Genomic DNA, 20310 nt, shown 5'->3' with positions numbered 1-20310 from the left:
CTGAGCAAGCTTACTGGGCACATTAATCATTCCTTTATACTTCACCTCTTCGGTTTTCTTCTAACGTCTCCTGAAGGTTTGCCCAGTACTAAAGTAACATAGTTTGGATGGGTTCTAAATGTGTTTTTCTCCTTTATTTAAGTAATTTTCTGCAAACTGAAAGGGTTGGCTGCAAAAACAAAACAGTTTTCTCAATCAGGATCCTAACTTACACTAGTTTTAATCTTTCACGTTCTGTGTTCAGTAATCAAAATCCCTATTTGCAGATCTATTTTCAGCATGATTTTAAACAGAGTGAGCTCAGGTTGAATCATATCAGGTTTATTTTCTAAGGGAAGTACATCTCCAACACCCCTCGCACTTGAAAAGCAAACCAACAATAACATGATTTTTGGGTTTACTTAATGGAAAACTATTTGCTCTCACATTCAGTAGCTCTGCTGATACTCGTACTTTACAGTATGCATCCACAAAGTTAAAATCTCCCCAGATACCAACATTTCCAGCTTGAGAGGTCTCTATTCACACGCTGCGTCTGATATTCAGCTCTGGTATCTCCTGCCTTGTTCCTTATCTCAATCTCACCAAATGTCAAAGACTCCAAACATTTGGACCAACGTAGCTCTCAACTACAAGGACCTCTATTCATTCTGATTGCAATATCCATCTTTCTGTGCCTATTGCAGCCAAGACTATCATCAATTAATGCTTCCTGGTAGAGGAAAATGTGTCTTGACAGCTTAATTGCCAGACTCTGTAAAACCTGTCACGGTCAAGAAAATTCCTGCCAATGTCCACAAAGATGACACCTGAATCTTATCAGCAAGGAAACAGTATTTGCAAACTAAATCTGCAGTTAAAATAGATTGACTCAGCATGATCTATCAAGATCACAGCAATTGTCTTCCATCTAAGTTATTAAATTCAAGGAATGTTTGCTATAGGATACAGATTAGAGGGACAGAACAGCAAACACCTGTCAGTAACGTTGGGAAAGAACTGACATCTAGAAAATATCGCTGCAGCTGTAGCTCCGTCTTTGCTAAGACAATCAGCACTGGTCCTGGGGTCTCTGCATTATGCACAAGCAGACCCATGCTGCAGCCCTGCAGGCGAGCTGCCTGCTCTGTGGAGCAATTAGGAAGAGCTTTTTCCATCAGCTGTCCACCCATCTCATCCTCTTTGCTCATTTTCACTTTGCCAGCAGTGTACCTGTGCTAACACCACAGCGTATCTTTTTGGCCCTTCAGCATCAAAGTAAACTGAATTTTCATGTGGTTTTGTATCTTGCAGTTGGTTGTACTGACATCTTACTACTTTCAGTGACCTACTCAAAAGGAGTGCTCATACCTTCATGCTGGGCAAGTATTGTAGACCTCTTCACCATGTACTGCAGTCCTGGTTGGAGGGCTGGTTAGCAAGATATCTCCTGCAGATGGCTGGAACAGGGCAGGTCCCAAGTCTTGGACAAGAGGTCTGTGTATCAGGGAGACTTGTCAGACAGGGAAACATATCAAAAGGTGCTAAATTGGAGCCCCAAAGAGCTGAGAGAAAAGCTTGTTCATCAAACCCCGGTATAAATCAGATGGGCCATAGAGCTGAACCTGTGTTAATCCTGGCAGATAAGGCTTGAAACCTTCTGGGATCAACATCATAGAATCATAGAATTGCTCAGGTTGGAAAAGACCTTAAAGATCATCGAGTCCAACCACAACGTAACCACAATACCTCAACTCTAATAACCCTCTGCTAAATCACGTCCCTGAGCATCACATCCAAACGGTTTTTAAACATACCCAGGGATGGTGACTCATCCACCTCCCTGGGGAGCCTATTCCAGTGCTTAACAACCCTTTCTGTAAAGAAGTTTTTCCCGATATCCAACCTAAAGTTACCCTGGTGCAACTTGAGGCCATTTCCCTTCGTCCTGTCACCAGTGAGAAGAGACCAACTCGCTCTCACTGTAAGCACCTTTCAGATATTGAAAGAGAGCAATAAGGTCTCCCCTCAGCCTCCTTTTCCCAGTGCATTGCTTGGAGGGGCTCAGCATCACAGGGATGTATGGACAGCCCTGAGACAGATCTACAGCAGACACACAGGGTCCTCCTACACAAACAGTGTGAGGCTCCTGCAAAGCCACTACCACAGCATCACACTCCCATACAATCATCCCTTTCCACATCACCCTGCACCATGCACAGACTGCTGTTGCATTGGCCATGGGAGTTGGTGGGCAGAGCTGCTAGGCTGCAGGGATTGGGAAACAGCAAAAGAGTTCAAGGTTTGCAAAGGGTTCTGCCAGAATCAACAGTCCTCAGTATATAACCAGAGCAGCATTTGCATGCCCCTAAGGGTTGCATAAGTACTTGACACCTTTTATGCAAAAGAGCAGGAGGCTCAAGGCCTCTGCAGGGAGCAGTTGAGCTCAAAACCCAGCTGTGCTTGGGAGAACTTGAAGGAACGCTGTGAGAAGCAGATTTGTGAGAGGCCTGGAGGCTGCCAATTCAAAACCACCAGTCCTGCAAAGCTTTAGAAAACACTGTGAGCCACAGTGGGTCTTGGCAGAAGAAACACCTCTAATAAAGCGCAATTTACAGCAAACTAAAGACTTCCCAGAGTGCTGGTACCTTTCCAGGTTCACAGAGGACTGCTGTGGTCTCTTTACAGTGTTAAAGGGCACCACAAAGTGTAACCAAGAGCAAAACAGAGGACAGGATAACAAATTCAGAGCACCTCTCAAGCTTCTTGCCTCCTCCTTCTTAGGAACCCCATGGAAATAACACATTGCATCACTCACATGGAGCACCACCTGGAGGTCAGCTGCATAGAGCACTACCAGGAACAGACATCGCCCGCAAGCCACCGGATCAAACTGCAAAAGGAGACCCTACAAAAGGAAGGAATAATGGAAGGAAGCAGTGGGTAAACTGCTAAGAGGAAGGAGCTAGCATTGCTACCTATGATAGGCTCACTAACAGCAGCATTAACAAGTCACTGTCGTGTGCCTCCTTAGCAGTTCTGTAATCTGATTAATAAACCCTTCTACCAGCTATGATCTCTGTGGATAATTTCTGCTGGTAGCAGGAGAAATTCAGAAGGTGCTCAAATGCAGCAGAAGAGGCTACTAGGGCACCGTCCTCATCAGCTCATTGGTTTTGGAGCACAATTAATGCAGGTTTTATGTGCGATTATTCCAAAATCCAAACGCTTGAAATCACTACAAGTTATAATAGCGCTCTCAAGTGCGCCGATTTTCATTTGCAAGAACTTATTTTAAGCCTCAAAAAAAAATTGTGCACTGCTTTTATAAAATCACGTCGAGGTCCCTGCACACGATTTTAGATGGAATCAGCGAGCAGACATCATTAGCGAACACTTTTACCGTCTGATATTCATCCTTCTCAGAATGTATAAATAACACCCAAGGATTCACCCGCTCAAAGGCAGAGGAATCTTGCATCCCTAGAAACAGCTAAATTGGATCCAACTGGTGACTTCTTGTCGTGCATAACTGCGAGGTGGGATTTTCCACGTAGAAATAAGCAGCAATAGCATTCCTAAACCGCAGCGTTTGCAGACGTTAAAAAAATTAGCACGCGAAATATTAACCTCGTGTCAAAGCCTGCCGATAATCAAGCCATAGACAGACAAACGTGATACATGCGGAAGCACTTTATGAGAGTAAAAAAAATCGATTTTCATTAGCTGCATTAAGAAAAAAAAAAAGATCTCGATAACTTAATTGGAAAAAAAGAAAAATCAATATCTGTGGAGGGAGCCAAATTAATTGGCACTGAGTGAAATGCTGCCAAAATCTGAAAGTCACTCCGGCCTTATCTACAACAGAGCGTATTTGCAGATCAGGTCACAGCTAAAGTGGACTCAAACACTGTACATTCACTCAAGGTCTTCTGGAAATGTCCTGCAATAAAGTTTATACAAATAAGAACATATTTGCTTTAAGTAACAGCCATAAACGAAAGAACAGGAAACACACACGGCCCATCAGGTGTTGACTGGAAGAGGCCATGACTGCAACAGTTAAACCTCCCGCATACCAGGATTGGTGCTAGGAACAGAATTCCATCTGTGGGCTCTCTAATGGAAACCAATTAACATCTCCAAACAACCCTTTGAGGTAGGTAAGCATCTTTTAATGTCCGTTTTTACAGGCAAGAGAAAAGGGCTGAAGGGAGACAAAGAGATACACCCAAGGTCCTACAGCAAGTCAGAGAACCCAACTGCTGGTCCCTGCGAACAGAACCCAGGCCGCATTCTTCTTCTCTGTGCCTGACATCTTCTCTTGGGTTTGGTGCTTAGTGCTCAAGGGATGCATGGCAAGCAGCTGGACCGGGGACTCGCACGTCCCTCCCGTGAGGCTCAGTGAAGAAAAGCAACAGGACGCTGTGGAGTTATCTTTATTGTAGAAACATGCTAAGACACAGCGAGGCGGTAGAGCCCGAGCCGAGTAGCGACTACAACAACATGCGTGGGGCCAACGTGGGAAGCCACCACTGGGTCCCCACAGCCCTTCACCCTCCACCTGAGCAAGGACAGGCCCGTTGGCTGCAGAAGGAGATGAAGGTGGATCCAACAGCACTGGGAACTCAGCAGCTTCCCTGGTGCCTGACATCAGATCTTCCTTTACTTGTCCTAGAGAAACAGGGGGCAGATGGTTTATCACTACGGTTCCAAAAGGCAAGGGACACAGAAGAACCACAAGGAAAGCTCAAAGCTGGGTTGATTCAGGCCACCTCCACCTCCTTGTGATAGGGGACTGCAGTACTCTGCTCTGCCAGCATCCTTTCCCCTCTGCAGGGATATCCGAGGGAAAAGGAATGGGCAAGGCCCACCCCTGCAGAGGTGAGGAAGTCCTCATGAATGATGTTTGCCTATTCCAAAGGGCTCAGTCCCCTCAGCGGGGATTCCCAACACCTTGCTACTTCTGCAAAAGACACACACCTCATCCTTGTGCTATGGCAATGGGTGTGTTAACACAATGGGTGTGTTACAGAGCCCTTTGCCCCAGACATACCCTGCAGCCTGCAGAGGCAAGGTCTGACACCCAAACCCTTGTGAAATGTGGACAGGGCACCCAAGAGGGAGCAAAACACCACACCACTGTACCTTTGGTCACAGCTGATCCCTGGTATTTGCTGGCAGTCTGAACTCCATTATTTCTGGAAAGAGAGAACAAAACATAAGTCCTTCCACAAGCATAACCACTGTTGTTACACTGGCAAAGCATTAGGATGTCCATGACAGACCCTTTGGACAGCCCAGGGGCCACAGGAACCAGCTGGGATGGAGAGGGGCACTTGGGCAGTGGATGGGTCACTGCCAGCCTCAGATAACAGACAGATTTCAGCCTGGATTTACGTGCTTTCCAAAACCAACACCAAGCTGGAAAAGGTCCTGGGTTTCTTGGTGGTTTGTTTTTTGTTTTTCTTTTCCCCTTCTACATTCTTAGGAAAGGCAGAACAAGAAGAGCATTGTAGGTAAATGGCCTTGCCCATTAGAAATCTGCGAGTTCTCTGTTCTTTAGAGAACAGATTAAAAAGGAGAAACTGGATATCCCCTTTTTATGTGCCCAACCTGTTAACTAACATGCACAGACTGGTATCTGTCGCATGGGAGAGCTGCGAAAAAGCATCTGAACAAAAGGAGAAACTGCAAAAAACAAAATAAAATACGGCATTGAAAGTGAAACATTCTGGAAAGACCCACCATTAACACAGCTATATGTCACAGCATGAAGGACAAGTGGCCAGCTGCCTCGTTAAAAATACAAATCTAAACCCTGCACTCAGCCACAGTCATCTGCAGTAAAGCAGAACAGGATCAGAGGAGGCTGGTTATGGCACAGACCTCACACAGGCAGAAGGGCCCGACTGCCAGCCAGCCCCAGGGCTCTCTCTGCAGGAAGGTTTTCCACCACATCAGTGCATGCTGCCTGGTCTCACCCTTTACTGTCAGATCTCTCTCCAACCACACTTCTCCTGTCCCTTCCTACAGCCATCCTTCCCAGATGGCAATCTAGCCACTGCTGGGGAAGGACTGCCACAAACTGCTGGAAAGCCATGAGGAGCTTTGCTAGCAGGAATGGTTGAAGGCTCTGAGCTTGGACACACATTTTGTCAGGCAACACAGCATTACTGTGACTAAATTCAAAACAACTCAAGGACAAACTACATTTTGGGGCAGTAATCTCTTTTCTTTTTCCAAGACTCAACTCTTTGGGACTTTGCATCTTCATTCTGCAGATTGCAACAGCCTAAAGCCATTTCTGACACCAAAGGCACTGCGATCTCCTCCACACAGTGATTGCCTGACCCTTCAGAAGGATGCATTAAGCTGAATGTTAGCATGAATTTCAGTGGCAGAAAATAACACTGGTCGGCACATTGTACATAAGCTTCAAGCTGAGGGGAAAAAAAAAGGGAAGTGTTTGATGGACACAAGGGATTTGCTAAGGAAATGGGCTTCCATAAATTTCCAATCTGATTCTTCAGGTGACACAAGATACATAAAGAAAGAAATAATAAGTCTTTGTTTGGAGGGGTGTTTTTGTGGGGGATTTTCCCCAGTGGAAAAACCTTATCACTTTCCCTTTAATTGCTTCCAGCTCTCCCTGGAATAGCTACAAATTGTCTGACTTTTAGCAAATGGCATATTCCTCTAATTGCAAATACTCAAGAGCTGTAACATTCTGGTAAAAACACAAAATGATGAGGAATCCCAGCCCAGGCACAACTCTGAGGGAATCCTCTCTGGTTTTCAGTTGCCGCGGTACACCCAACCTTGCCCATCTCCAGCAGCATGAGCACAGCCAAGAGGTGTGCATAGTGCCTCCACTCCCAGCAAACACAAACCAGCAATGGCTTCATCACATCAAAGGGCAAGACACAAAGACCTTCAACATGATCACAAGCAAAACTGTTTTCCTCTGCACTTTTTCCTTCAGCTTTAAACAGCCTCGAGAGCACTCTGGTACTTCACAGAAAAAAGGAAGAGGAATGGGGATGCCTCATTACTTATATTTTGGGGATGGGTGGGCATCCTGGCAATGAGCAGAGGAGAGTAAAAGCCCAATGATGGTAATTTTGCTCTAAAGCTTTTCAACAGGCAGTACTGTTTTACCTACAAACACTGTCAGTGAGTTCATATCCAGAAGCCATATCTCTGTTTAAAAAGAAAAACTCACACCATTTCTCCATTTGGCTGATTTGATATTTTAATTCATTCCGGGTTTGGAATTAAGAGTAAATGTCAGTGTCTCCCTCGGGATGAAAACTCAGTTTCTCAACAGTCCATGCCAACACTGAGGTCAGTCCCATACACCCAAGACACACAAACTGGGACACCCTGGCTCCCAACCAAAGCTCTGGTTGCTGACAAATTTTTGACTCATCTACTATAGGGGAATCACACAAGATTCGAGACCTTTCCCAAAAGAATAGCACTTAGGGAATATATTTCCTTCCCAACCAACTCCTTGGATATCATTTGGGAAATTAGGCCCTTCCTAGTTTAAGCAATTCCAATCTTTTCTGGCCTCACTAAAATCTCAGGAGAAAAGCCACATATTTTCCCAGACATGTCACTCTTCTGCCATACAGCCTGGATAAAACATGGAAATTACGCCTCAAAATGCCTTAAATATGAGCCTGGAGTGTATTTACACACATGGACCACGAGCACCCTGCTAAGAGGACTCTGATGACCCTTCACCAGAGATACAGGATCCAGGCTGGGTCTCCAGCACACACCCAGAACAAGAAATGGGATGCCATAGCAGGGAGGCACTTACCATTTCAGGGACAGTCTTTCGGCATTCACCTCGATAGTTTACTGTGATGTAGACTGCTGCTCTCCTGCAAAGGGAGGATAAGACATTGGTTATTCACTTCCAGTGCCACAGCTCTTTGACATCGTCACAGTGGTCCTCTGTGGGCTCCTTAAAGCTTTGATGCTACTTCCAATTTGATGGCATTTATTACTCCCCAAACAATCCTATGATTGGGCAGAAAGGGAATAAGGGACTCTGGAAAGTTGTGTATCTTAATTAGCTGTCATCAGATTAATCTCAGACATTTGATCTATGTTTGCTTAACAGCGAGGCACCAAGGACACACTTGATAGTGAGTCATGATACATCAAAACAAACACTGTGCTGCAAAAGACACTCGGGAACGGTGAATGGCTCTGTATTACTGAAATCTCTCCGCCTACTCACATGGCAGCTGAACACAAGTCACATTCATTTTTGTATGTTTTCCCATCAGTGCCACAGACGGGTTGTGAGGATTCACTGCAGAAAATCCTTCCACCCTTTACCCCGTGAAGAATTCGATCACAGTCCAGCTGAAGAGAGAAAGAAATCACATTTGGTGCTGGTTCTCTTGCAAGACCCTCCTACACACAACTTAAAGCGCTCACAAACCAGGCATTGCCCTGAGCCCTTCTGCCCTGCAGCACACCCATCACACCTTCAACAATGAGGTATCACCTCCTGCTGGGCCAACCAGCCATGATTTGGGGACAAAGCCACCCTGACCTCACTGTCACACACGGACCCACTCATCTGATCCACCCCGACATCTCAGTTCAGGGCACAGTTACTTCTCCCTGGAAATCCATGAGAATACAAGAAACTTCTGCTATCCATCCCTAGTCCTTTATCAGAGCTTTCATGCTGTTGCTTCTACAGGACACTTGGCAGAAATGAAGGGAAAACCTCGACAATCAAGTCCAGCTGCCCAAGGGCAGCCTGACACGCAGCACGACTTGACACCCACGGGATGAAGAGATGCAAACATGTATGAATAGCTCTGACTAATTAAGCATGCCCTCTCGGTTTCTTCTCGAGCATGACAGCAGGAGCATCTAGGGCACTGATTTTCCTCCAAAGCAGACGTGGCACAGCTAGAAGGAGCTCAGAGCAGGAGGAGCAAGACTCCTCATGATTAGACTGTCACCCCGCAAGAACACTGGCACAGGTGCCTGCAGAGTCATGGCAAGTTTCAGACAGCAGAGGTCAGAGATCCTACAGCCCTTCCCCCCCATTCCTCATCCTCACTGCCCACCTCTGCACCAAAGACAGAAAAAAAATAGATGCAGAGACAAAAGGAGTGAATTCCGTGTTCCCATCCCCTTCTCCATGTCCTTTAAAAGGGGTTGCAATGACTTCAAAGGGTGCAATTGGAGAAGAGCTGCAGGCAGGACATCCGTCCTGGGGAAACTCTATTCAGCACGAAGCAATGGCTCCTTGCTTTGCTGGGGTCAGCAGCACTATAGGGTTGAAAGCACCATGGAGAAGAAAGGTTTCCTAGCAGGGCAATGCAGAGGGCTCAGCGGCACAGGGTGCTGCAATAACACCCTCTGTTTAAACATCACTTGCTAATTTCATTAATGTGCTGCTTCCTCCCTCAACTGGGTAATTAATGATGACACAAAGACAGACAGCGCTGACCTTTGCAGTTCCCTGCCAGGTGCCTTCCCACACACCAGACACCGCTGCCCACAGCGTGACCCATGTGTATGCAACCACTGCTACACCGTCAGTCCCCCACCGTCCTCACATTGACTGCTGTCTCTCCTTCAGGACAGCATCTCCATGGGACAAAGCCCACGGGTAGCCCTGGAGCGAGGAGAGGGGCAGGTTTGCTCTCTGAATCACCCCTCGTCAGTCAGGCTGATCAGCATCCACTCCTTCACCAGAGCTACCAGGAAATACCACTAAGCCCTGAAGCAGACAGGCATCATTATGCCTAATGCTTCCTCTGGAATGCATTAAAACTGCCATACCTGAACCGCCTCCCAGGTTTTTCTATTCTAATATCATTTTTCTAAGAGCAGTCAGTGACAGAGACTTCAGAGAGAGTTAAGGCAGTCTGCAGTCAGGTCCCTCCAGCCCCACAGAAAGGCATTTCCTATCCCCATCCAAAATGTTACTTAAATTGCTGGATGGACTATAAGTGGCAAGTCATTTTTTTTAATCATCATAGCTCTTGGCAACACCCTGTGACAGCGAGATCCGCAGGTTAGTCATCCTTTTTATAGTAACTTATTTTCTCCTATTAGTTTCATAATTTCTACTTTAGCTTCGTTGGAAATAACAAATTTTCTTTTTGAGGAGATGGAGAGAGCATACACCCTCTTCTCCCTCCCACATCATTCCACATACAGTCGTTATCTACTGTTCAGTGCATCCTCCCCCTCTATACTCCCTCTCCCCAGCCTTGTTCTTATCCCCCAGTCAGCTCCAGCACCCTGCTATGGCCACAGTCTGACCCAACATCTCAGCATTCAGGAAGGGACGCCACCATCACCTCCTGGAGGATGCTCTCCCATACCTGACATACTTCTACAATGAGCCAACTCCAGCAGCAGCACTGGTTTCAGAGACTCCCATTTGGACACATCCAGCCTCACTCCTCTTTGATGCCATGGGACAGCATCATGGTATGGACTCTACCACCCACTTAAATCCCTCCAAGGATACAGGTCCCAGTGCGAGGCTTTAGGTTGACAACAGAAACTGGGGCAGCTGCTGGGAAAGGCTGTGTCTGACCCGTGGGAGCTGGGCATACCGGCTGGTAGGTGTTGGTGCCTCCGCTCTGTCCCTGGCGGCCAGGAGCCGGGCTGCAGTCCTGAGCCGGGTTTCCTTGTGGGCTGGGAGGGAGAGAAAACACAGAGCTCATGGCACAGCCACGGTTGTACAGACCCACTCAGCCACATCATCACCCCAGGGTAGAATTAAACCACACTAAGGTGCATTGCCATTGTGCTGCACCTTGTTTTTCAACAGGGCACTTGGCTTGCTGTGGGATGGAGGCATTCCCTGCAACAGGACCTCTGAGTCCTTAGGGGTGGTCAGCAACAGAGATGATCCCAGAAACCCAGTCCCTGAATCTGCTACAGCTATTGCTGCTACAGAGAGCTTTGCACTCTGTTTGTCTGCTGGCAGTGCTGGCTGGGGGCAGATGAATGGGCTGCAGCAGCAAAAAGCAGGAAGATGAAGAGCTCCTCAAGGCTTAGATAACACAGCAACTGAGCCCTGCCAGAGTCTGGCAGCCCTAAAAACCCAGAGGGGTTGCTCAGTGCCCAGACAGCACATGGTGCACACACAGCACTGCCTCAGGTCAGCAGATAGGATGTGCTGGGCCAGGCAAAAAGACAGATGTGTGCCTGCCAGGAGGCAGGATTCACAGGGCAAGGCTAGGGAGGAATTTTGAGTGCAGCAGTCACCAGTGTTTTGTGTGCAGGAGAAGCAAGAATGCCTTTGAAAAGGAGAGAGGTTGTATACAGCCTATTCTATGTGTTTCTCCTCAGTGTCAAAAACCCGGGACTTGTGAGGTCAGGCTGGGATTCCAGTGCTGCTTACTCACCCTCTGTTTGTGGAGAACGGCCGTCCCTCACCCTGCTGTAACCCTGAGCCACTGCAGCTCTTCTGGAAAAGGGGAAGGATCATGTTTGACAACCAAGCACTGAAGCAGCAGAGGTTAAAGCAGCTCCTGTCCTTCCCTCTCATCCCCCTAGGCCCTGGGGCTCTTTCTGAAGAAGCCTGCCCCATACAGGAATCCAAAACCATATGTTATGCATGCTCATACACAAATCCACCCCATGAACTAGCAAGGCTTGCAATACAGCCTGCCTCTCTGCCATCACCAGCAGGCTTCTGCATCCCAAGCACAAGGACCACAGGCAGCCCTTGACCATCAGGGTCCCCAGACCCACCGACCCCTCTTCCCAAGCCTGGTGAGGCTCCAAGCTCAGTCTCACCTGGTTTGAACACTCTGCAGTGGACTGTTTGTTGCGCTGGGCAGTTCCACCAGACTGACCTCCTCTTTGAGCTTCTTTTTTGCTGGGAAAAAAAGGGGAGAGGAGAAATAAAGGAGCACTATGGCAGTGTGAATGCTGCCAGGAACTGGGGCTGCCCTGCAAGCCAGCATCATGTCATTAGGCACCAGCCTCCCCATCCCTGGGGGCCCTGCACCTAATTCCCACCCCTAAGCCTTCTCCCTTCTCCTCACCATTCCCACTGTACGCTACATCCCGGCTCCAGGTGGCTGCTTTCATATCAGGGCTGCTTCTGCATATGCTCTATGGGAGTAGAGAGAGAGCATCTGGAAGGCAAAGTACACGCATGGGAAACCCCTTGGGAGCTGCCCCAAGGAAAGGGCTGCTTTCTATCAACCCTGCTTCTCCTCTGCTCCCTGAGGGGTTAAGGGGGAAGTGGAAAGAGGGGCAATAGCCACGGCCCTACAGCAGGAGCAGCTCCTGGGGGGCCGCTGGGATTCAGGACTCCCCCAGGCGCAGCCACACAAGCAAAAGCTGCATTTTCACAGCGTGAGGTTTCCCCCTTTGCTGTTGCCAGGAACTGTACTCACAGCTTCTCAGCACACATGAGGCACTTGTTGGTGTGCTGCTTGCCAGAGGAATCCCGGACGGGGTCATTCTCCCGCGTGCAGGACAGCCGCCCACCAGCCTCAAACTGGGAACGGTACTCACTGCAGTCATCCTGCAGAAGGAGCAGCAGTTAGAGCACCCTGCCGTGTCCCTCTGAGCTTCAGAGACTTCCCAAACACGGGAGAGCCCGGGTGTGAGAGACAGAAGAGGGCATGCGGCACAGCCACATGGCTGCAAACAGAGTGAGTCAGAAGAGCAGCGGGTGCCTCTGCCTGCATGGCACGTGTTGGGAGCTCTCCGCCATGCTCTAATTGCCACGCTCCTCGTGGGGCTATCCAAAGCATGCTGGCGATGTACCCGATAAGGTAATGGGATCCCTCCCACTTCTCCCCCTCTTACAGCTGTTTCTGAAGTTGCGGCTCAGAAAACTTCACATAGGAAGCAAGAAGTCCCCCCCGTAACCAACAGCACTTTGAGGACCAAGCAGCAACATCTAAAGCATGACAGCACAATGCAAACGTGCTTCAAAGTCCCCACTTTTAAGTCAGCTACTAGAAGCCCTGCAATAGCCAGTTCCAAATAGCAGATACAGGAGGTGCATCACCAGATCCCACTTAACCATTACTTCCCACCCACACCTTCCTAGTGCCACACTGGCTGCGTGGAGGGGGGACACAGTGAGGCAATGAGCCAAACCCCAGGTGAACCCCAGATCTGCTGTGGCAGAACTGCTTCTCCCTAACAGTGTCTCTCAAACCCTCTCCATTTGAAGCAGTATTTCTGGAGATTTGCTGCCAGCCCGACCTCTGCTGCACAAACCTTGCTGAGATGTGCATATGCCTCCTTTGCAGGCCTGCTGCATCCATGACCCACTAATAAATGCAGAGCTTTCTTATCCTTTGTCATTTCTAATTGATGAGCAGGAATTCTCGTTAATCACTGCCTGTGTGATCTTGCACTCTCTGTTATTACATTTTATCTTGTTTCTATTACTCCAGGCCTCAGTGCTATCCAATTAGTCCTGAGTGATCTGCTGATCCTCCCTCCCAGCTTCGCCATCAGCAAGTTTCATTAACGCTTCCATTTATTTTTTTGTGCCACTGTCATTAGGAAAAGCACTGAAACAGGATTATCCCCAAGAATGAGGCTTAAGGGGACCGTACCAGCTCCTAGCAAGACAGAAATGGCAAGATTTACTTAGTGCCTTTTTTTCTTCCCCCCCTTGCTGAATCACTCTCACCAGAGAAGTATTGGTGCACAAGGGCACAGTGGCTGCATCGTGAGAGCGAGGTTTCCAATCAGGGAAAGCTGAAACCAAGCCACCCTAGGGACAGCACAGAGCTGAATTCTCCTCCCACGACATAATGAACTTTCGAGCATCTCAGAGCTCACATTTAAAGCTTTTCACCCAGATTTTCTTTTCAACCTCATTAGCACTCTCAGCAGCAGTGCCTTCTCCGCCCTCGTGCCAGATGTCAGGGCAGTTCTGCTCAGCTTCTTATTGTGATGGGGTTCGTCCCTGTGTCACTGTGGACAGTGAGACAGACCACAGCATTCAGACAAACTATTCACTCAGGGCATGGAAGAGCATAAATGAGAAACAGGCAGGGAAAGCCACGTGGATAGGGTAATAATCCTATAGACTTGTATATTGACCCAATACTTTAATCTCACCTTTTGTTTCCCTCTGGCTAATGTTGCCTTCTGTTCATTCTCCCTTTTGCTGAAAGAGAAGGAGGATAAGAAAGTGAACATTGCTGTAGGAGCCCACCCCTGCCCCATCACCACTCTCGATAACAAACATTGGTTTCCTGTACTCACAACTTCTCTGCACACATGATGCACTTATTGCTGTGCTGCTTCCCTGAGGAATCCCGGACGGGATCATTCTCTCTCGTGCAGGAAAGCTTCCCATTCTTGAACAGATCCCGGAACTCCCGGCACTCGTCCTACAGCAGCACCAGGAATGTGGTTTCACACAGACATGCTGACCAAGATGCATCTCCCATGAATCCACACAGCGTCACCACCCAATCAATTACATCTCTTACAGTTCTGTTTCCTTCAGGCATAACCCAGTGGCAAACCATAAATCGTTTGCCTGATGTGTTTTTCTTAAACCATAGCACGCAACATAAAGCAAATAAGTCTGTGTTCTTAGCCAAGCACATTTATCTTCTGATCCAGGGGAGTTTTATTTCTAATAGAGGAGGCACACAGCAGCCCGCCCGAAGAACTCAGGTTCTACTCTAAGTATAAAAGCAATACTTTCTTGCTTAATTTTGAATGAAGATGTCAGTTTCCCAAACTGCTGAAGGAGCACACTACCCAGAATCTTAAAAAGCACAGAGGGCAGCAAAGAGGCTGAAGACAACAAAAAAACCCTTCCATACCTCGAGCTTCCAGGCATGCAGGGATAGGAAGGGGGCATTTGTACCTTCTTCACAACATGACATTATGTGTTAACATCACAAGACTTTTGTAGTGAAACCCTCTTTAAGCATTTCTATCTCTTCTGAGCAGTACTCTGATGACCTTCAGGACCCACAAATAGGTCTGGGACAACAGCAGCACATGTGCTACACTGAGCCTTAAGGCTCCTCTATGCAGCACTTTTAAGGTTTTTTTCCCCTCCACTCACAGTGTGTGGAGGAGATGGTTTGATAGCTTAACCCAGATCTGCAGGTAGGGAAGTCCAGAGTATTCCTTACCAAAAGCCACACTGAATGTGTGGCTGAACAATGAAATCCAGGGTAGGTCTCTGCCTGCCACTCTGGAACAGTCCTTCTGCCTTTAGGACTGGCAAGCCAGATGTTAAAAAAAGATTTCCTTAGAATGGCTATGCTTTATAAATCATTTAAATTGCCTGGACACGGCAGAGCCAGGAAGTTATCCTGCTTAACCAGGAGGTGTAAAGGAATAAATCAGTGCAGCCAACACTATCTGATGGAAACCAGCTCACTCCAATTCTGAATGAAAACCCGAGACTGGAGAAGACAAGACCCACTCCATAAAGGTCTGTTGTCTAGAGAGACAGCTGTGGGTGAAAGAAACCAGCCATGTGCATCAACAAGATAAACAGGGCACAATTAGAGCTAGCCTGTCCCACACCCTGCCCTAGTCAGAGCTCTCATGCGCCATCACTAATTACTTGCCAGATGCCAACGGTGTGCTTTATAAACAGGAGGTATCTTCCTTAGCCTATGTTCTGGCCAAACACAGATCACAGGTGCTGTGTCAGTAATTGCCTGATAGGAACTGGGCAAACAGAGTTCAGGTTTCTTTAACTCAAAGCTTGCTGCTGCTCCAGCTGCTCTACCCCGAGCATCACGAGACACTGGCTAAGCTGGTGCTCCCCACATTGCAGGCAGGGAACAGGCCAGAAAGCAGAGGGGTCACCCCACATCATCACCCGGCTGCTGGCCAGCCAAGTGGCGATGCTTCACCTCACCTCTCCAGAATTCACGTTCCTGTTTGCTTCTTCACCACTCCCTTTGTTTCTTGAGTATCTTTCCCTGCAAGAAAGAGAGGTGTGAGCAACAGAGTGGCGTGCAGTGCTCGGATGTAAAGCCAAAATAACCGGTGATTAAAAGCAGCCTTGCCAACTCCACCTCCTCATTGTGCAATGCAGTGGGACAGACCAGGACTCCATGGCCCCATGAGACATGCTCAGGGTATTCAGCATCTCCTCACAGGTGGCATTTTGCCATCATTTCTCACTGCCTAGCATCCAGTTGTTCCCATCCTATTCAACATCCTCTACAGCAACAAAATACTGCTAGGTCCACTGGTTTGCTGGACAACTGCAAACTGCTCTGGATGGCCCGGGGCTCCGAGAGGCCGATACTCACAGCAGCCGCTGGCACATCAGGCACTTGTTGAGGTCCCTCCTGCCATCGGGTCCTCTGATGGGCTGCCTGTTGGTGTGACAGGAGAACTTCCCACTGCGAAGGAGGGACCAGATTTTCATGCACTCGTTTTGAAATGCACGGAGGAGGACGGTCAGCGGAGGGCTCTCTCGGAGGCCATCGAGGTCCTGCAAACAGTTCACCCATATTTGATCACCTGGGGGTTGCCACAGTCCTCCCCCTTACCCCTCGTCACACTCTGAGCTCTGCTCATGGCTCCCAAGGCAAGAAAGTTCAAAACTCATTGCAAGGGCCATTATTCATGAGAAAAGGAATACACACTTAATTTGCATACAGCTGCAAATTGCTACCCGCTGCAGGGGAGGATGCTATGTTATATTCAAGAGCATAAAATACAGCCCTAGAAGCGCCAGCAGGATGTGAAAGCAATTGGCCAGAGTGGAGTAACTGAGGAGTGATTTGGGTGCAAGGGATGAACCACAAAAGCACACTCCTCAGGGATGGGAGCAATAATGTCTAATGCTGCATCAGCCAATTGCCTCTTCTGTGGGGGATCTGTGAACGCACGCTGGAGAGAATTAATGAAGCATTTAGTTATTTTTGGCTACTATGTTTTCCAAAAGGGTCTTTACTAAGGAGAGAGAAGCTTATTTGATTAAAACGTGAACGAAGCTGACTTCTCAGCCATTGAATCAAATCATTTTTCTAAGTCTCAAAGGACTTGGCTTAATTATAATAATTATCAAACTCAGAAGTTACCAGAAACGGGGGTTTCTGCTGGATCAGAAGCACATATTTCAGATATCACTAGAAATACAGCTCACGCTATTTCTAACCTCATTTCATCCCAGAGCAGTTCGGATGTTTGTCCAGCATCACACACCAAACACACACAGCTAGAGCCAGTGCTGACTGTACATGCATTGTCTCTGAACACAGAGAAATCACTCCCCTCTTTCAGCCACAGGAAGAGCACGATGATCTTTCAGTACAGTTTGTCTGTATGACTTTGCTTAGAGCATGCATTAAGCAGCGTAGTTGGCAATACAAAAGGAAAGACAGAATAGAAAAGGTTGGACTCGCCTTAATTGAAGCTTGGCTGGCAACATCTGCAGCAGAAAATAAACAACAATGAAACCATACAACGTCTTTGAAAGGAAGCTTTAAATCAAAAGCATTTAATTAAAATATTTGATGCAGTTTCCTAATCCACCCAAATACCTCTAGATAAAAGCTAATCCAATACATTATTGTACACTGACAGAAAGGACTAAGCATTAGAGACTTTCTAGAACACTGCTGCTTTTTGTCATTCAAATGCAAAAAATAAAAAATAAAAAAAAAAAATAAAATCACATTTTCTTCTTGTTTGCATCTTTGTGCCCTCCTTTAATGCATCACTTTTCTCAGTCTTAAAATCCCAACTTCAAGGTTGTGTCAATAGCTGTTTACTGTTCTACATCGCCACAATGGTAGCGGTATCAACCTCATCCAAACACTGGCTTTCATCTTCACCTTAAATTGGGATACCAAAGTCAGCCCATAATACCATTGTTTGTCCAAAGCTTCACATTCCTTTTGGAGGCCCATTCCATTTGCAGTACTTCATATGAATTACAGAATTAATGACTCAGTAGATGAGCGGCTGATATCTGTTCCTTTCTACTAAGCCACTTAGTGCATGTATAGTACACATTTCATACTTTTCTCTTGCATCATCTGTGGCATCACAGGGAACTATCAAGAAATCCGACATTAGATCTTTTTCAGTATAAACAGTAAAGTGAAAGACCACTGCATCAAATCTGAGCTCCTGCTGAAGTTCCCATATTGCAGACACATGAAAATGCATTCACTAACGAGGAAATTGACTAGAAATCCCCATTTTTCCTGAACTCACCAGAAGGTGTAGTATAGTTTTGTTCAAAATTAGACTTTTATGCAAAAATGCAGTCTGGCTGGAAGTTTTTATTCTTCCACATAAGCAGCTGGGGAGGTTTAGTTTCAGGGTTGTTTTTTTAACTGTTAACTCCACTAAATATAGATACTTGCACTTGAATATGGAGGAAATTCACCATTGTCACATGCAAAAGGGGAAAAAAAAACATTATAAAAAAAAATGTGTTAAATAAAATCAGTCCCACGAGTAGTACAGTAAAAAAAAATGGTCTTCTGGTTACATCACTGCTCGTTTTAAACATTAAGGCCTCTCTAATCCTTTATCTCACTGTCTTTGAGTGCTGTACCAGTCCCAGATTCCAGCACAGAGAGCATCAGAAGTTACTAACCTGAGAAGAAGCAGAAAAAAGCCAGAGCAAGGACCACCGAAGCACCTTCTATTTTCATGGTGAGGGTGGCAGCTGTTTGCCTACGTTGCCTCTATTAGCGCATTGCTCAATGAAACCCAAAGAAAAGGCTCAGGTCAGATCACATATATATAGATGACCAGATTCTCCGCCTTCATTATGACATAATCTCCCCAAGAACCATCATTAGCCACAAAAACCAGTCTGATGACAGTAGCTTTAAATTCTAATCATCCCATTAACACAATTAATTTCCATAAGGATGGGACATATTTGAGTCACTCCCTGCGTTTTGTCAAGGTAAGAAAATGACAAACGGATCGTTTCATTTTCCCTTACACATAGACAGGGGAATCCTTGCCATATTTAGAATGGTTTGTGAGACAGAGATATCACTCTTGCATACCATTAATACCATTTTGCATCTCAAAAAAAAAAGCTGAAAGGATTTTGTTTAAGTTGTTTTGTCCCCAGGAGACAATGGAAAGACTGGGTCAGTCAGGACCTCTGGAAGTTGGACTGTTTATATTAAAGCAATCCTGTATGAACCTAAATAGTAAGCATTCAGATGAGCTTGAAAAACATCAGACTTGAGGTCCTGTTGAAAGATTTACAATTTGCTCTTACAGATCAAATCTTACTGAAGAATCCTCATCCCTTCCCTGTCTCTCCCAGTTTTCTTTGGAATAAAGAGCAGTGTTATTGCTGAAAAACCTTTTCTCAACCCACCAGACACTTGGGAAACCAAGCAGCCCTGCTTAGGCCTCTCCCAAAGAAATGATGAAATACGAAGGTTGCTGCTCCATTGGGCAGAGTTTGTTAGTAGATGCAAGAGAAGAAAATAAAGATGACGTCAAAGTTTCAGAATGCGACTACACGGGAAGTAGCCAGGCATGCTGTTATCTAGGAAAAAAGGAAGAAATGTGAGAGAAAAGTCACTTACAAGGTTTGAAGGATGTGGATAAATGGCAGCCCAGCAAACCAGAGCCATAGGAGAGGCAGGTCAGCACCATCTGAAGAAGAAAAGAAACAAACCTACTTTTGCATTGTATATGCATTTGGCCAGAGGCACCAACGCAGCTCAGCTCAAGTATAAATCCTCATAATAAATTGCTGCCACACTTCCCAGGTCAGAATATTTGCTGGTGTTTCAAACTGAAGCCAATGCCAAGTGAGTAGAAAGTCCCAATTTGGTGTGTGGTCATCCCTAACATTTCAACTCAAAAAATTAGATCACACGCAGATTCACAGTGGTGAATTTGAAAAAGAAAACTGCCTGAGGTCACACAGATGGTTAATGGAAGATCTGAAGAGCTGTGTGTTGACTTGAATCATGACATGGTTTCTGTAAGCATATTCAGGCATGGAATTAGAGGGGAGGACAAAAGGAAGATAAGAACTATCCTGATATGGTAAACCTTGGTAAATTCTTGGGAGAAATAGAAAAAGAACTACAATGGAAAAAGCCAATAATGATATGGCAGTTGAAAATTGCATAGAATCCTATTTGGAGAACAAAAAACAAAAGGCATTCTTGGTTACTGAGGTGTCTTCCCATGAATCAGCCACAGAGTGGTAGAGAAGGCACATCTTTAGACAGGTTTTGTTTTCACGATCATCTTTTCCACTAAAAGCTCTATTCTGCTAAAGAACAAAAGCAGTGTGTTGATTTAAGACAACTGGCTGACCACCCTGTTCCAGAAGGAAGTACCGTGGATACTGAA

At 46.5% G+C, this 20310-nt stretch overlaps 1 protein-coding gene across 3 annotated transcripts in view; it reads right to left on the bottom strand.

Annotated features, from left to right (window-relative positions):
- Nucleotides 1-3977: 3977 nt before the first annotated feature.
- LOC140258318 (serine protease inhibitor Kazal-type 5-like) overlaps nucleotides 3978-20310 on the bottom strand; it is an 85281-nt gene continuing 68948 nt past the window's right edge. For 2 of the 3 annotated variants that reach the window (XM_072348506.1, XM_072348505.1), the window contains exons 3-16: nucleotides 19530-19599; nucleotides 17364-17389; nucleotides 16263-16447; nucleotides 15863-15926; nucleotides 14233-14360; nucleotides 14086-14134; nucleotides 12393-12523; nucleotides 11785-11866; nucleotides 11391-11452; nucleotides 10593-10674; nucleotides 8237-8364; nucleotides 7811-7874; nucleotides 5128-5180; nucleotides 3978-4653 (exon numbers count right to left, since the gene is read on the bottom strand). In XM_072348506.1, the coding sequence (XP_072204607.1) occupies nucleotides 5175-5180; nucleotides 7811-7874; nucleotides 8237-8364; nucleotides 10593-10674; nucleotides 11391-11452; nucleotides 11785-11866; nucleotides 12393-12523; nucleotides 14086-14134; nucleotides 14233-14360; nucleotides 15863-15926; nucleotides 16263-16447; nucleotides 17364-17389; nucleotides 19530-19599 (1077 nt within the window). In that variant the 3' untranslated portion in view covers nucleotides 3978-4653; nucleotides 5128-5174. Of the gene's footprint in view, nucleotides 4654-5127; nucleotides 5181-7810; nucleotides 7875-8236; nucleotides 8365-10592; nucleotides 10675-11390; nucleotides 11453-11784; nucleotides 11867-12392; nucleotides 12524-14085; nucleotides 14135-14232; nucleotides 14361-15862; nucleotides 15927-16262; nucleotides 16448-17363; nucleotides 17390-18568; nucleotides 18891-19529; nucleotides 19600-20310 lie in introns of those variants that run through there. The other variant, XM_072348508.1, reaches the window with a different exon arrangement.

The sequence above is a fragment of the Excalfactoria chinensis genome, chromosome 13 (assembly GCF_039878825.1).
Source record: "Excalfactoria chinensis isolate bCotChi1 chromosome 13, bCotChi1.hap2, whole genome shotgun sequence".
Lineage (NCBI taxonomy): Eukaryota > Metazoa > Chordata > Aves > Galliformes > Phasianidae > Excalfactoria > Excalfactoria chinensis.
Note: the sequence above shows the minus strand (reverse complement) of the source record. Positions and strands in the feature narration are given on the sequence as shown.